The 15,992-nt window shown below is 39.3% G+C and overlaps 1 protein-coding gene across 1 annotated transcript in view; it reads left to right on the top strand.

Annotated features, from left to right (window-relative positions):
* The window catches only part of cyld (cylindromatosis (turban tumor syndrome)), a 48,270-nt gene that overhangs the window by 8,039 nt on the left and 24,239 nt on the right, over positions 1–15,992 (top strand). The window contains exons 3-8 of the mRNA XM_067997895.1: positions 264–563; positions 1,446–1,548; positions 4,712–4,807; positions 6,105–6,230; positions 13,034–13,407; positions 15,305–15,470. Of these exons, the coding sequence (XP_067853996.1) occupies positions 264–563; positions 1,446–1,548; positions 4,712–4,807; positions 6,105–6,230; positions 13,034–13,407; positions 15,305–15,470 (1,165 nt within the window). The remainder of the gene's footprint in view (positions 1–263; positions 564–1,445; positions 1,549–4,711; positions 4,808–6,104; positions 6,231–13,033; positions 13,408–15,304; positions 15,471–15,992) is intronic.

The following is a 15,992-nucleotide window of genomic DNA, read 5'->3' as shown; positions in this document are numbered from 1 at the left end:
CTCAAATTTCTTTGTTGTTTTCTCGCTACAGTCCTTTTGATTGTAGGCCATTGTACAACCTATGAAAATAATGTTCTTTTTATACAAGTACTTTGCAACCATGTACTGTGAACAAGCACAGAAGTGCTTTTTTAATGTGTGAATTTGTCAGTTTGGTTGGTATATGGATAACCAAGTGTTTCTTTTATATAATATCTTTGTTTCTCATTTCAATTGTTATTGAAGCATATTTTGTAAATGTGTTTATATCTCTGATTTAACAGGAAGAAGGCAGGGGTCAAGGATATACAGATGGTTCATACAAAGGAAAACAGCTCTTTAGGTGTGATGATGATTGTGGAGTTTTTGTTCCTTTTGACAAACTGGAACTTGTTGAAGAGGAAGATGACACTGAACTCGAATCTGACAGCGCTGAAATGTTGCATTTCAGTGAGAAATCTCCCATAGAGATTAACTCGAGGGTGTCTGCGTATGTTGAAAATGAACTAATGTTTGGAACAGTCGTATTCTGTGGTCGTCTGCCAGGAAATGAAAGCTGTGGCTATTTTGTAGGTGTTGACATGGTGAGAAGATTTCTTTGTGTTTTCTGATTTTATTTGCCTGGTGTGGAACATCTTTTGCTGCCATATTTGCAACCAATTGTAGCCTGTCTCTGAGAGTGAGGAAGAAGCTGAATTTTGTCTTTCAGGAACTGTTGAGCCTAATGGTGTAGAGAGCTATACTATTGATCACAGTTTCAGCAATGAGTTAGTTGAAGCACTCTTAGAAAAACAAACTAAGAACTTGCATTCATATTGCGCTGTTGTGACTTCAGAATATGTAGTTTAACATTCTGTTGGCTTTGCTGCTCTGCATTGGTTGGATATGTTTACCGACAAGTCTACTAAGACTCCTAGGTGTCTTTTGACTTCCTCCTTTGCTATTTCAACACCATTCATGGAGTCTGTGTGTCACCCATTTTTCCTTCCTATGCACTTTATACTTATCTGCATTCAATTTTATCTGCCATTGTTCTGCCTACCTTGTCCAACTCATTCTCTAATTTCTGAGCTGGCTTTTCCAATCCCATGCCCTTCCCAGTTTGGTATAATTAACAAATTTGACCACTTTGCATTGAGTTCCTGAATCTGTCACTTATGTAAATTGGAAACAGTACTGGATCTAACACTGAACCATAGGGCATCCAGTCAGTGCTTCTCCCCCCCCCCCCCCCCCCCCCCCCACCACCACCATTCGAGTGGTGCGGAGAGGATGAACTGTGAAGCAGAGATTAGTAGCAGGGATCAAGGAGAAGCAAAGCTCAAAATAGTCCAGGTAGGGGAGGAAAGAAACACTTAAAAGCCATGGCTGAAAAAATAACTGCTTTCATCCCTTGAGCAGTGCAAGAATGCTACTTAATACCATGTAAATGTTGACTATTAAAATATTAAAACTTCTGTTTTCAGGACAACCTCATGGGTAATTGGGACGGCACTTGGGAAGGAAAAGTACTGTGCAATACTTTGCAAGAAGATATCTGTCTTCTGTCAATAGAAGATATAATGCTAGGTATACACCGTCTGCACTTTTGAAAATTTATGAAGATTAATGGTCTAATACAATGTTTTCCCCCATTTAATTTACATACAAAGTGTTTTTAATTAATGAGGTATATAGAGAAGATTGACTAAGTCACAAATGAGTTTTAGTTACCTCACAGTTATGTTGTATCTACTCATTATTGAAAGAAAGAACTTGTATTTACATACACATTTCATGTGCTTACCCTTTTTCTCTCTACTTTTTTAACTTTATACCAACTTATCCCATCTTTTCTAACATTTTTTTCTTAAAAGAAATAAGTTCTAAACTTTTACTTGCCTGCTGTTTTCTCTTTTGACCATTTTGCAGGTGGGAGCAGGTTTTTTTTAATAGATGTAGATTGGGTGAAAATAATTTGGCTGAATAATTAAGCATCTATATAGGTTTGACATGATTGTATGGCGAACCAGCTAGTAATCATAGCTATTTAACCAAAATTATTAATTTAGGGTGTACCACTTTATTTTTTGTATACAACTTAATTTAAAAATCTCCTTATTGGTAGGTAGGGATTCAAATTAGGTGAAGCTTATGCCCGAGTGTGCCTGGACACAAGAAGCACTCCAGAGAGGATCTCTCGTCAGTCCATCTTTGGAACCAGACTAGTTATAAATGCTACAAGATCTTTCCATTACACTATTCAGTCCAGCAGCTCCCATAATTATTACTTTTTGCTGCACTTTTCCAGGAAGATTAACTTGAAATAACAAGGTGTCTGGGAACATGGTAGCTGACCAATGTACTGCTGATGTAGAATGTCAGCAAATCTATCAATTTCAGTATAAAAATTCAGAAGGCAAAAGCAAACAACTTTGGAAATAATTTTGAGAATATTGGATTTTTTTTGTTGGAGAAAATTCTTTCACTTTAACGTGATGTGTAAATCTTTGGGTTCTAATCTATATTTGGTGGCTAAATGCAAAGTAAGCATTCTAATATGTTTAAACCAACTTGAATATTTTATTTTTATTTTTACTTTGAATATTTGACATTTACTAATGTCCTCAAGTATATGCATTTCAATGTGTTTCCATGCAGTTGGTTCACACCTTGGGTTATGGTTGCTTGCAGATATCATTGTTTAAAATTACTGTTGCTGAAGCATTAGTATATGTTGTTGTGATGTTCTTTGTGATGTCACAGAGGTCTACCCTTTTAACCTTGCATGTAAGTCAGTACAATATTTACAACCAATCTGTTCAGTGGATGATACAAATTGATATCTGAAGACACAGAGGGATCTTTGTGTATGTATTGTCAAATTTTAGCTAAAACTTTTCCCCAAAGAGAGAGATGGAATAAAATGGTAATTTACCTAAACAGGAAAAAAAAGTCATAAAAACAGAATGATAATGTTGGTGCCCTTTTAAACCATTCTGCCTCTTAAAACGATTGATATAATTGAAGTGTTTAAGATGATTAAAGGATTTAATAGGGTAGCTAGAGAGAACCTATTTCCTCCGGTGAGAGAGTCTAGAAAAAGGGGTCATAACCTTAAAATTGGAGCTAGACCATTCAGGGGTGATATCAGGAAGCACTTCACACAAAGGGTAGTGGAAATTGGAAAAATCTCTCCTAAAATTCCAAAACTGACATTGATAGATTTTTGTTAGGCTACCCCTATGATTGTGCCTCTGCTCAAAACAGTGCTCAAACTATGTTTTGTCAAAATGTAACCTTGTATGTAGTAGTGAAATTAATTTAGAACTGGGTGTCTGATAGTATGATCATAGAAATCAAACAACATGGGTAGAATGGCAATTTTATAATCTCTGTCATGACTAGTATGAGGGACTATAAATGAAATATATTCTTTGTTGTATAATGTATAAACTATTACTAAGGAAAATAGACTTTTCAATGTCTGTCCAGTTATACGAGTGGTAACTTGTAAACCCCAATATTCCACACCGTAAATTTATCTGTATAATTAAATGTCCTACATCTAGCACTTTTGTCCATTTGGCAAAATGTCATGATTTTTGCAAATAACCACTATCTGTTAAATTAACATTACTCATTGTCTCAAATATCCTATTGACTAAACTCAGAAGTAATTAAAAATCAATTTCAATCAATAGATAAGTAGGAAAGCTACCAATCAAGAATGAGCAAGCCTCACAAAACCACCCAATCATATTCATTTTTTTTTCAATTTGGAGTCTCAAACTACCACAAAATGATTCAATCAAATTACTGAAATTTCATTACACTTTTTTGATGCCATTTCTTTTCATCACAAAGATCAGTGTACACGGCTATAAATAACACATTACATAAAGTTTTAAAAGTTGCAGAGTTCTGGAAAAAAAGTCATAAACTTAACCATAAAAATTGGTCATTTAATAGTAGACAATCTAATTTCTAGTTAGCTTGGACCTCCAGCTCACATCTATCTCCTAATTCAGTGCCAGTGGTGTCTTGTGTGGGAAATAGGGAAATAATGTCACACTGGTATAGTAGAGCATGTTCTTGAGTTTATGACTGAGGCACATTATTGGGCCTGAATAGAGAGAGATGGCTTTGTTCTGCATCTGGCCTGGGAGTACTTGATACTGATGTTGTGTGCCTAAAAGAGTTCCATTTCCCAGTATTAACAATTCTTCATATTGACACAGCACAAACATTTAAAAAAAATATATATATCTGGGGAAATATCACCTGAGCCTATGGACAAATTCTGTGTTTTTATTAGAGATGAATCATAGAAGTTGTAGTTTCCCCAGTTCCTGTGGAACAATGTTCAAAATGCACTATGACATCTCGTTTCATATGACAACCAGCCAGAAAGTAACTGAGGTGCAAACAGTAGAAAGAAACTTCAGAAATAAGTCAATTTTTTTCCAGCATTTTATACAGTTTGAAACATTGAGTAAAAAATTTTGGAGTTCTTTGGGATGAGGTTTTTTGTGTTCTGACAGTGTCTGAGCGTGCTACGCCTGTCAAAGAAGCAAGCTCTGATTTTGTGTCGTGGCCTGGGCACGCTGCTGACTCGGTCATGCACTGGGAGGGGGCAGATTGCAAACTGAAGTGTAGCTGCAGGTCTGAGAGATAATACTTTCAAATGAAAAACGAGAGTTTGTGTTGAAGATACTTAGTGTGCTAATTAGGTACTGTGCAAATATTGCAGACCCCCCAGAATCACGACCGTTGAAACCAAGCTTTGCATCAAGAGGTATTAATGAAAAGATCTCTTCAAATGTGACCAACAGATCAAAGAGTAAAGGTAGGGCAGTGTTCAGTTTTACTCCACATCATGAAGGAATCTTATTCACCATATTTAGGATTGGTTTAATGGTATTTTGGCCTCTAAATCAAAGATTTATGCTAATATATTCTAAATTGATTGCTATAGTCTAATTAGAACACTACCTCTGAAGGTTTCTGGAAGCTGCTGTTGATACAGTATGACCACATTCTAGAATTGAAATTCGATTGAATGGAGAATGTAAAAGAAACTACTCTCAGTATAGCAATCTAGCTTATCGATGAGAGGTGACTTGAATTATGTTTTTCTTTTCTGTGCCAATTTCACACCCCCAATCCGCCACAGTCATTGGCCACTTGCTAGAGTCCATGGGTGACAAGTACCCTTTGGTGCCTTATCTGAGTGACCATGTTTCATGTATGAGCCTTGACAGTCAGTATTGACAGGCTGTTCTCCAGGCAGGTATGCCCGAACCTGTTCTATCTGAGGTGCACACATGCGCACTCCCAATAGAGCTGCAGGAAATTAGCTTTTTCCTCCTCCCTTTCCTTAACCCACTGGCACTGAGAACTTGGAACCTTTTTGGCCTTAACCATCTAATTTGAACTGAATTGAATTCCAATCATAGTATTTATTTTAAAATCACTATTTGCATAAATCTTCAGGGTACAAGAAAGAACTCTATGCTGCAATGGGGTGACTTGAGGGTCTTTCTGGATGGATGAATTAAGATGGGCCGAATGGTCGGCCTTATCGTAATTATCTTGTGATCCTGTGTAGGTTTTGCATATGGCTAACAAGACATCAAAATATTTCCAAAAAACTGCTGTTATATTTCATGTAATAACATAGTTGTATATAGAAGTGATTTTTGCTTGGTATTTGAATAATCAAGAGTTTGTGCTTATATATAAAAAAATCAATCTTTAGAATTTTTATACTCCAGCAGCCATATTGAATTGGTATATCAAAAGTGGGTAATATTTATTTCCTGATACAGTCCTCTGACATCAGTACCTGATTAAAATTGTGTAATGTGTTTTCTTGGCAACTAACCAGTGGCAACGTTTCTAAATCTAGCAATGCTATAAAATGATCAAAGTATCTTGCTTCTGTTTTATTACACTGTGGTTTGCTTCAATATGTTTAATATTTAACCCTATTCATTTTGCTTTTACCAGTTATACTACCTGATTCTTTCCAAAATCAGGTAGCATAACTAATAAATCTGTTGATTTTAATTATCATTCCATATAGCACTTGGAATAAGAAGTCATTTGATTTTTAATACAGTGTTGGACTTTGTCATCAACAGGGCTGGTTTCACAATCTGGAAAATCTCCAGGTCATATTAGGAGCCGATCTGAATTACGTTATACATTAAATGGCACATCTACTGATCCACAAACAAAATCAAAAAGTACATGGTACATTGATGAAGGTAATCAATATGGAATCAGCAGATATCATCAACATTCTGAAATAATGCAAATCAATCACATTAGTACTGTTATATTTTGTGACTTAGATTATAATTTCCTATACCACTGGTACAATCTTCACAATTACTCAACTTTGTTACAGCACTAATTCATCAGTTGTAAACAATTTTACAACACCAAGTTATAGTCCAGCAATTTTATTTTAAATTCACAAGCTTTCGGAGATTTTCTCCTTCCTCAGGCAAACGTTTGCCTGAGGAAGGAGAAAATCTCCGAAAGCTTGTGAATTTAAAATAAAATTGCTGGACTATAACTTGGTGTTGTAAAATTGTTTACAATTGTCAACCCCAGTCCATCACCGGCATCTCCACATCATGACTAATTCATCAGGTAATAGGTATGCTATTGTGCATCTTTACCTTCAGAGTTTGACATTTTAAAATTGATTTTAGCTTTGCAAAAATTTTGCACAAGCTTTTTAGGGAATGCATGCTGCTAATATAGATCACAGTGTAGCTAAAATCTTTTAGCATTGCAATATATTTCACAGATTATAATGGCAAGTTTTTAGTTTATTGTTTCTGAATCACTACAATTGAATGTATACTTCTGAAGTTAAAGTTCACTGAATTATACAGTATAAAACAATCACTGCCACCATTTCAATGGGAAAAGTGTTGAATGTATAAGCAAATTTGGTCAGATATGTTTGATTTAAATATTAATAAATAGTTAAGCAGAATTTAAGATTCTGAAATGCTGACCATCAGTCATCAATTCCTAGTAAGGAAATTCAGGATTGAAGATAAAGGGTACGGTAGCATCGTGGTTATGTTACTGGACTAGTAATCCAGAGGCCTGGACTAAAATCCAGAGTTATGAATCCTGCCACGGCAGCTGGCGAATTTAAATTCAATTAATTAATTAAATTCAATTAATTAAATAAAAATCTGGAATTAAAATACTAGTATCAGTAATGATGGCCATGAAACTACCGGATTGTCGTAAAAACCCATCTGGTTCACTAATGTTCTTTAGGGAAGGAAACCTGCCATCCTTACCCGGTCTGGCCTGTATGTGACTCCAGACCCACAGCAATGTGGTTGATTCTTAATTGCCCTCTGAAATGGCCTAGCAAGCCACTCAGTTGTAAAATCTCGCTACAAAAAGTCATCATAAGAATAAAACCGGACGGACCACCTGGCATCGGACCACTAGGCACCGGACACGACAACGGCAAAACACCAAGCCCAGTTGACCCTGCAAGGTCCTCCTTACTAACATCTGGGGACTTGTGCCAAAATTGGGAGAGCTGTCCCACAGACTAGTCAAGCAACAGCCTGACATAGCCATACTCACAGAATCAGACCTTTCAGCCAACGTCCCAGACTCTTCCATCACCATTCCTGGGTATGTCCTGTCCCACCGGCAGGACAGACCCACCAGAGGTGGCGGTACAGTGATATACAGTCAGGAGGGAGTGGCCCTGGGAGTCCTCAACATTGACTCTGGACCCCATGAAATCTCATGGCATCAGGTCAAACATGGGCAAGGAAACCTCCTGCTGATCACCACCTACCGTCCTCCCTCAGCTGATGAATCAGTCCTCCTCCATGTTGAGCACCACTTGGAGGAAGCACTGAGGGTAGCAAGGGCACAAAATGTACTCTGGGTGGGGGACTTCAATGTCCATCACCAAGAGTGGCTCGGTAGCACCACTACTGACCGAGCTGGCCGATTCCTGAAGGACATAGCTGCTAGACTGGGCCTGCGGCAGGTGGTGAGCGAACCAACACGAGGGAAAAACTTACTTGACCTCGTCCTCACCAATCTACCTGTCGCAAATGCATCTGTCCATGACAGTATTGGTAGGAGTGACCACCGCACAGTCCTCGTGGAGATGAAGTCCCGTCTTCGCACTGAGGACACCATCCAACGTGTTATGTGGCACTACCACCGTGCTAAATGGGATAGATTCAGAACAGATCTAGCAGCTCAAAACTGGGCATCCATGAGGCGCTGTGGGCCATCAGCAGCAGCAGCAGAATTGTATTCCACCACAATCTGTAACCTCATGGCCCGGCATATTCCTCACTCTACCATTACCAACAAGCCAGGGGATCAACCCTGGTTCAATGAGGAGTGTAGAAGAGCATGCCAGGAGCAGCACCAGGCGTACCTAAAAATGAGGTGCCAACCTGGTGAAGCTACAACTCAGGACTACATGCATGCTAAACAGCGGAAGCAACATGTTATAGACAGAGCTAAGCGATTCCACAACCAACAGATCAGATCAAAGCTCTGCAGTCCTGCCACATCCAGTCGTGAATGGTGGTGGACAATTAAACAACTAACGGGAGGAGGAGGCTCTGCAAACATCCCCATCCTCAATGATGGCGAAGTCCAGCACGTGAGTGCAAAAGACAAGGCTGAAGCGTTTGCAACCATCTTCAGCCAGAAGTGCCGAGTGGATGATCCATCTCAGCCTCCTCCCGATATCCCCACCATCACAGAAGCTAGTCTTCGGCCAATTCGATTCACTCCACGTGATATCAAGAAACGGCTGAGTGCACTGGATACAGCAAAGGCTATGGGCCCCAACAACATCCCAGCTGTAGTGCTGAAGACTTGTGCTCCAGAACTAGCTGCGCCTCTAGCCAAGCTGTTCCATTACAGCTACAACACTGGCATCTACCCGACAATGCAGAAAATTGCCCAGGTATGTCCTATCCACAAAAAGCAGGACAAATCCAATCCGGCCAATTACCGCCGCATCAGTCTACTCTCAATCATCAGCAAAATGATGGAAGGTGTCATCGACCGTGCTATCAAGCGGCACTTACTCACCAATAACCTGCTCACCGATGCTCAGTTTTGGTTCCGCCAGGACCACACGGCTCCAGACCTCATTACAGCGTTGGTCCAAACATGGACAAAAGAGCTGAATTCCAGAGGTGAGGTGAGAGTGACTGCCCTTGACATCAAGGCAGCATTTGACCGAGTGTGGCACCAAGGAGCCCTAGTAAAATTGAAGTCAATGGGAATCAGGGGGAAAACTCTCCAGTGGCTGGAGTCATACCTAGCACAAAGGAAGATGGTAGTGGTTGTTGGAGGCCAGTCATCTCAGCCCCAGGACATTGCTGCAGGAGTTCCTCAGGGCAGTGTCCTAGGCCCAACCATCTTCAGCTGCTTCATCAATGACCTTCCCTCCATCATAAGGTCAGAAATGGGGATGTTCGCTGATGACTGCAGAGTGTTCAGTTCCATTCGCAACCCCTCAAATAATGAAGCAGTCCGAGCCCGCATGCAGCAAGACCTGGACAACATCCAGGCTTGGGCTCATAAGTGGCAAGTAACATTCGTGCCAGATAAGTGCCAGGCAATGACCATCTCCAACAAGAGAGAGTCTACTCACCTCCCCTTGACATTCAACGGCATTACCATCACCGAATCCCCCACCATCAACATCCTGGGGGTCACCATTGACCAGAAACTTAACTGGACCACCCATATAAATACTGTGGCTACGCGTGCAGGTCAGAGGCTGGGTATTCTGCGGCGAGTGACTCACCTCCTGACTCCCCAAAGCCTTTCCACCATCTGCAAGGCACAAGTCAGGAGTGTGATGGAATACTCTCCACTTGCTTGGATGAGTGCAGCTCCAACAACACTCAAGAAGCTCGACACCATCCAAGATAAAGCAGCCCGCTTGATTGGCACCCCATCCACCACACTAAGCATTCACTCCCTTCACCACCGGCGCACTGTGGCTGCAGTGTGTACCATCCACAGGATGTACTGCAGCAACTCGCCAAGGCTTCCTCGACAGCACCTCCCAAACCCGCGACCTCTACCACCTAGAAGGACAAGGGCAGCAGGCACATGGGAACAACACCACCTGCACGTTCACCTCCAAGTCACACACCATCCCGACTTGGAAATATATCGCCGTTCCTTCATTGTCGCTGGGTCAAAATCCTGGAACTCCCTTCCTAACAGCACTGTGGGAGAACCGTCATCACACGGACTGCAGCGGTTCAAGAAGGCGGCTCACCACCACCTTCTCGAGGGCAATTAGGGATGGGCAATAAATGCTGGCCTCGCCAGCGACGCCCACATCCCGTGAACGAATAAAAAAAAAATTCACGGAGTCCACATTAAAAAGCAAGAGAGTATCGTTCTTAAATTCTTAATGACCAAAGAAGTTTAACTGAAATGTAAAAATGACTTCTCTTAAAGCATATAGCATATACATTCAGGCACCATACTTTAATGGCTGTTGTGAATCTGGGCAGGTTCTATATGAAATAGATCATTCTATCTAACTAAATATCTACATTAAAACCTCAGGTTTTTGACACCTATTTCAGCATAAATAATTTTGGCATAATTTTTTTTATAGCCCTCCATTTCAAATGCTCCAAAAAAAACTAATCACATTCAACATATATATGGCATGAAATTTGAGGTGTTTCATCCTTTTTACATTATCTTCATTCATACTTCAGATAAATGAGCTTTTAGGCAATTATTTCTGATACCATTTCACTTCCTGCCTCTCTTAAAATACACTAATTTCACCATGTTGAACCAGTCTGGGGTTGCTGTTTATAATGTGTTTATTTTTCTTTGACTTTTTCTCATGCATCCTATTCAACATTATCCATTGATTGAACTTCGCTTTCAGAAAATAGATGGGAAATTAGATTGTCCTTTGTGAAAATTGGTAGCAAATCTAGTAGTTAGCCAAGTGGTTTTGATGATTTTATACAAGTTTAATATTTGTAGGCAATTACATTTTTTTAAGAATTTCCTAGGATATACATTTGGCAAATAGACTGGCAAATAACATGGTTAAAATTCGTTAGACTGGCTTAACATTCCTGCGGAATGTTGCATTAATTGGTAATCCTTTTGGTTAAGGAAAAGCTTTTTATTATTGCTGAAATACAACTTTTCATGCTATGTTACCTACATAAGTCACTCCATTTCAAAGTAATTAACTATCTGAAGTGCTTTGATACATTTGAGAGGCATGATGGTGATACATAAATGGTTTGTAATTCCACTTTATGTTCAATATGTTTCTATACACTTAATTGCTACTTTTCTTCGTATTGTACTACCTCGTAATAGTTACTTCCCACAGTCATTTTAGCAAGCAAACCACACGTACTTCTCAAGATTAAAGCTTGTAAGGTTGCACTAATTTGTTTGAAGTGCAGGCTTGTTTTCGTTACTTAATGTTGACCATTGAGGCTGCTCAAGTTACTGAACGTTAGTCAACTTATTATCTTTATTTTACTGTTGTAATTGCTTTTACTTTTTGTATTATTTTACGTAGCTTCTGAATAAATGTAGGTCATAAACCATTCCATTCTTATTACTCATGAGCTACAAAATCACCTACTATTATACAGAAGAGTTTGGATAAACATATAATTGATCCAACTGGCCCTCCCACAGTGATTTTCCTTTGCTTTATTCAGGTTGCTGCTTTTTCTCTAAATTTAAACTCAAAATAAAGGGAGTAAGTAAATAATCTATACATCCACACAGCTGGCAGGCATATGTGCAACGTTAGGTTTCCAATTTCAGCCCTGCTGTTTGGGTAGCTGCTAGTTGGGAAATGAAAATCAGGCACTTTCATAGGGAGAAAAGGGAAAGTCACCCTACATTGCTCTTTGCATCTCCCAGGTACAGAGGGGCATTTATTTACTTGTGTCCCCTGCAGAGACTATTATCTGCCTGTCCTTCAGGTTGGGAATATGTGCCACAGGGAGATGCAAAAGTAGGTGCAATTCAAAAATAAAATTCCTATAGCTAGTAAATATTTTACTTTTAAGGAACCTTGAGAAAATAGCAAAGTGTTTCCTCAGAGAGCGATGGAGGACTCTTACTTCGTGGTATATTGCCTAAATTTATCATTTTAGACAAAATATGATCTCAAACCATTCTCCCTTTTTTTTTTCTTAAAGTCATCATATTAATAGATCACCAACTTTTGGAGGTAATGGGTAGAAGTCTTTCCTCGCCAAGACTGGTTGGAAAAGTGAATTTACAGCTACAGCTACAGCTTTTAAGAACTTAACTTCACATATAGTCAATTTTATTTCAAAATCATACCTTGTTTTTAAAAAAAAATTCTTCAGTCAATCTCCACACAATGGGCAAGGGACTGGAAGGGGTGCAGGAGGAAAAGATTGCACAGGATGCAGTCTGTGTGTAGGAGGAGGAGGTGGTGGTGGCGGCCACATTTTTAAGTGCACCAGATTGAAGCTCGCACACTGGTTAAATGGTCAGTTAGCATTTAGTCTCCTGAGAGGGTTTGTATTTCAGACTATGTTAAGTGAGTCTCAGCTAACTCGGAGGATATGTTTCTTTAATTTATTTGTTCTAGAATGATGTTGGATTGACTAAAATTGGCATGCAAACTGGGTGTCACATTTGCACTACAGAGCTCCGTTAGAAAGTGGCACTTTGAGTTTCTCACTCCAGTTGATGGAGTCACCGGGAACACTCTTGCCCTTTGTGCTCCTATCAATGGTTTGTGATTTTTGTGATTGCTTCTCTTGCTATCGGTCTGAAAAGAGTGAAGAAAAATGCTAAATTCAATGTTATATATAAATCAGAATATAATTCAATTTTTTGCACATTTCCCACTATAACCAATGTTTTTTGTATTGATTCTCATTGAAAATCTGATAATCATGATTTCACTTTTGCTGCCACTCGCATTGGTATTTTTTCTTGAAAATATTAGATTAGATGCATGTCGTCATCTACTTTTATGTATTTGCAGGAAGTGAAGATACAGCAAAATCATTAGTAGATACACACTCTAAATTGAGTCATTCACCACCTCCAAGATCATCACTTCAAGGCTCTCTTTCAAATGAAAACAAATTCCATTCATTGCCCTTCAGCCTCACCAAAAAGCCCAGCGTTAATGGAAGCATTGGTCATACCCTTTCCTTGTCTGTTCAATCAGTAATGATGGACGTGAATACCAGTGCAAATCAAGATACTGAAGTAGTTGGCGTGTCGGCAAAAGAACAACCCAGTTTGGAAGTGGGATCGTTGGTACAAGTGAAGGAAAATCCCCCTCTCTATGGAGTAATTCGGTGGATTGGCCAACCTCTCGGGGTTAATGAACAAATAGCTGGACTTGAACTTGTAAGTAGAATGGATACAAAACTGAATGTAAAATCTGAATTTTTTTTCTTAAAAAGCACATTGAAAATCTCAATTGACTTGCCTTATGATGGAAAAGTGGAATATTTAGTCAGGAAAAACCTCAGAGTTGTCCCTGTTTCCTTTAAGACTTTTTTTAAAAGAATCATTTGTTTTTTTCTTTCCCCTTTCTGCATTTCATAAGACAAGACTGCCCAGAATGTCACCTTCTGTTCATTTTCATCTGTTTTTTGGTTCTCGTCTCATTGCATCTCTGTGATGTGATAAGTCTGCATTTTTCACATTGGCAGAAGGGATTTATCATTTTTGCTTTTGAGGCATGGGGGGGGGGCGGAGGAATGGGAGAGTGTTAATGGTTTCACAAAATAAACATTTGTGCATAGGTTTCCATTTCTGTATTGAGTGCCCTATTATGGGCCACGTATACTGTCTTGGGTGTCTTGCTTGCAAATCTACCATTGTGAAATCTCTAGAATTTTCATAGTGAAAGATAGTGTGCCACAGTGCCTATTATTATCATCCTTCTTGTAAGATAAACATCCAAATAAAGAAGTCACATTAAATGAATTAGTTTGAACCATTGGTTCCTCACCAGACACTGCCTAGTGCTACATTGAAAGTTCTCTCAAAATCCAGTTTCAGTAGAGTAGGCTGCTGAGTTGATGCTTAAGGATTGGAACACAGTATTCAGTGTTTCATACAGGGGATTGAAAGAATTCAGTGCAATTATGAGAGCATGGGGCATGCCTCTGTCTCTGTAATTGATTCTGGTTAGGTGGAACTTGCCTTCCGATGGTTCTGCATTAATGCACAACAGTCTCGCAAAGCTACAACATTGAGTCCTATACCCAATAAGGTTGAATTAGATTGGTGTGATTTTATCAGAGTCCAGGTATGAAACAGATACATACTTAGGATCTGTGCCAAACAAGAGAGTTGATTCTAATATGATACTGTTCTATACTGTAAAGCGCAGTTAGATATAAAGTAAACCTCCCTGGATTATGTCCCAAAAATGTCTCAGCCTGTGAACATCCCCTACTGTGCCAGTATGTTTTTTTTTAACATACGTCAGTTGTCCTGAGGTCTGGCAGAGTGACATTACCAATTAGTGGAAGTTAGGGACAGTTTTGTGCAGTAGGCCTCTGTCCACTAGGAACTGGGGATTGACTCTCCAAATTCATTTCATGTAGAACCACTGCAGACAGAGGAAATTTTCATCTGATCAGTCTGTGTTGGATTTGACGTGCAGGTCGCTGAGGTGAAGGGCCAATGTTTAACTCCCTATCACCCAGTTAAAGAACGAAAGACTTGTATTTATATAGCACCTTTCACGACCTCAGGATGCCCCAAAGTGCTTTACAGCCAATGAAGTGCTTTTGTGAAGTGTAATCATTGCAGTATTGAGGGAAACGTGACGGCCAATTTGTGCATTGCTAGGTCCCACAAACTGCAATGTGATGACCAGATAATCTGTTTTTAGTGTTGGTTGAGGGATAAATATTGGGATCTCTTACATCCATCTGGGAGTTGCAGACAGGGTCTCAGTTTAATGTCTCATCCGAAAGACGGCACCTCCGACAGTGCTGTACTCCCTCAGTACTGCACTGGAGTGTCACCCGAGATTTTGTTCTTAAGACCCTAGAGTGGGACTTGAACCCACAAACTTCTGACTGAGACGCAAGGGTATTGCCACTGAATTACGACCAACAGTTCCCTTAATTTATAAACTTTAATTAATGAGAGATGAGTTGGACGTTGTAAAAATGAGATTATTTTCATCAATTATAAAGTGTGGTCTCATGGTTGTAAGAATATAGAGCTGTTGCTTTTTTTTTTAGTTTTGGAGTGATAGTTCCAGGTTTTTGTCTTTATTCAGGAAGAAGAAAGTGCGGGCTGTACAGATGGTACTTTCAAGGGAGTGCGTTACTTCGTATGTGCATCAAAGAAGGCTTTATTTGTAAAGCTCAAAAGCTGCAGGCCTGATTCAAGATTTGTATCATTGCCTCATCACGCCAATCAAATCGAAAGATGCAATTCAATTGGTAATTGTTTCATATACAGTTCTGCCTTTCCATTGTGCTGGTTTGCTGCATGAAATGAATGTGTAGTTTATGACATACTAATCAAGGTTTCTTTTAAACGTGCTTTCTATAATGCCATCTAGTCCTTCCCTCTCTTGTTGCTTAGCTTCAGGTCAATCTTCTGGATTACTCTGTTACTTTTGACACAACTGCTTGTCATGTGGATCAGTTGATGTATAGATTACATTTGTAACTAAGATATATAAGAAAATAAATGTTTCCTCTTTCTTTCCACCCCTCCCCTCACTACAGCAGTTTAGAGTGGGAATTGCTGAAACTTGCCACGGATTGAAGTGGGTTTAAATATCTGCAGTTCCTAGGAATAAATCTAACTTCATTGAAAAGAAGTCAAAAATTATAAAATGGTTGAGGAAAATCGAAAAGATACAGGAATTAAAGTAGTGATTACTGAAAGTCATAACTATTAATTGTGGGGAAAATAAAATGGGTGTTAGGAGAATGATAACGAACAGGTATGTCTTT

Source organism: Heptranchias perlo, chromosome 16, assembly GCF_035084215.1.
Source record: "Heptranchias perlo isolate sHepPer1 chromosome 16, sHepPer1.hap1, whole genome shotgun sequence".
NCBI classification, from domain to species: Eukaryota; Metazoa; Chordata; class Chondrichthyes; order Hexanchiformes; family Hexanchidae; genus Heptranchias; species Heptranchias perlo.
This window is presented reverse-complemented; position numbering and strand designations above follow the sequence as displayed.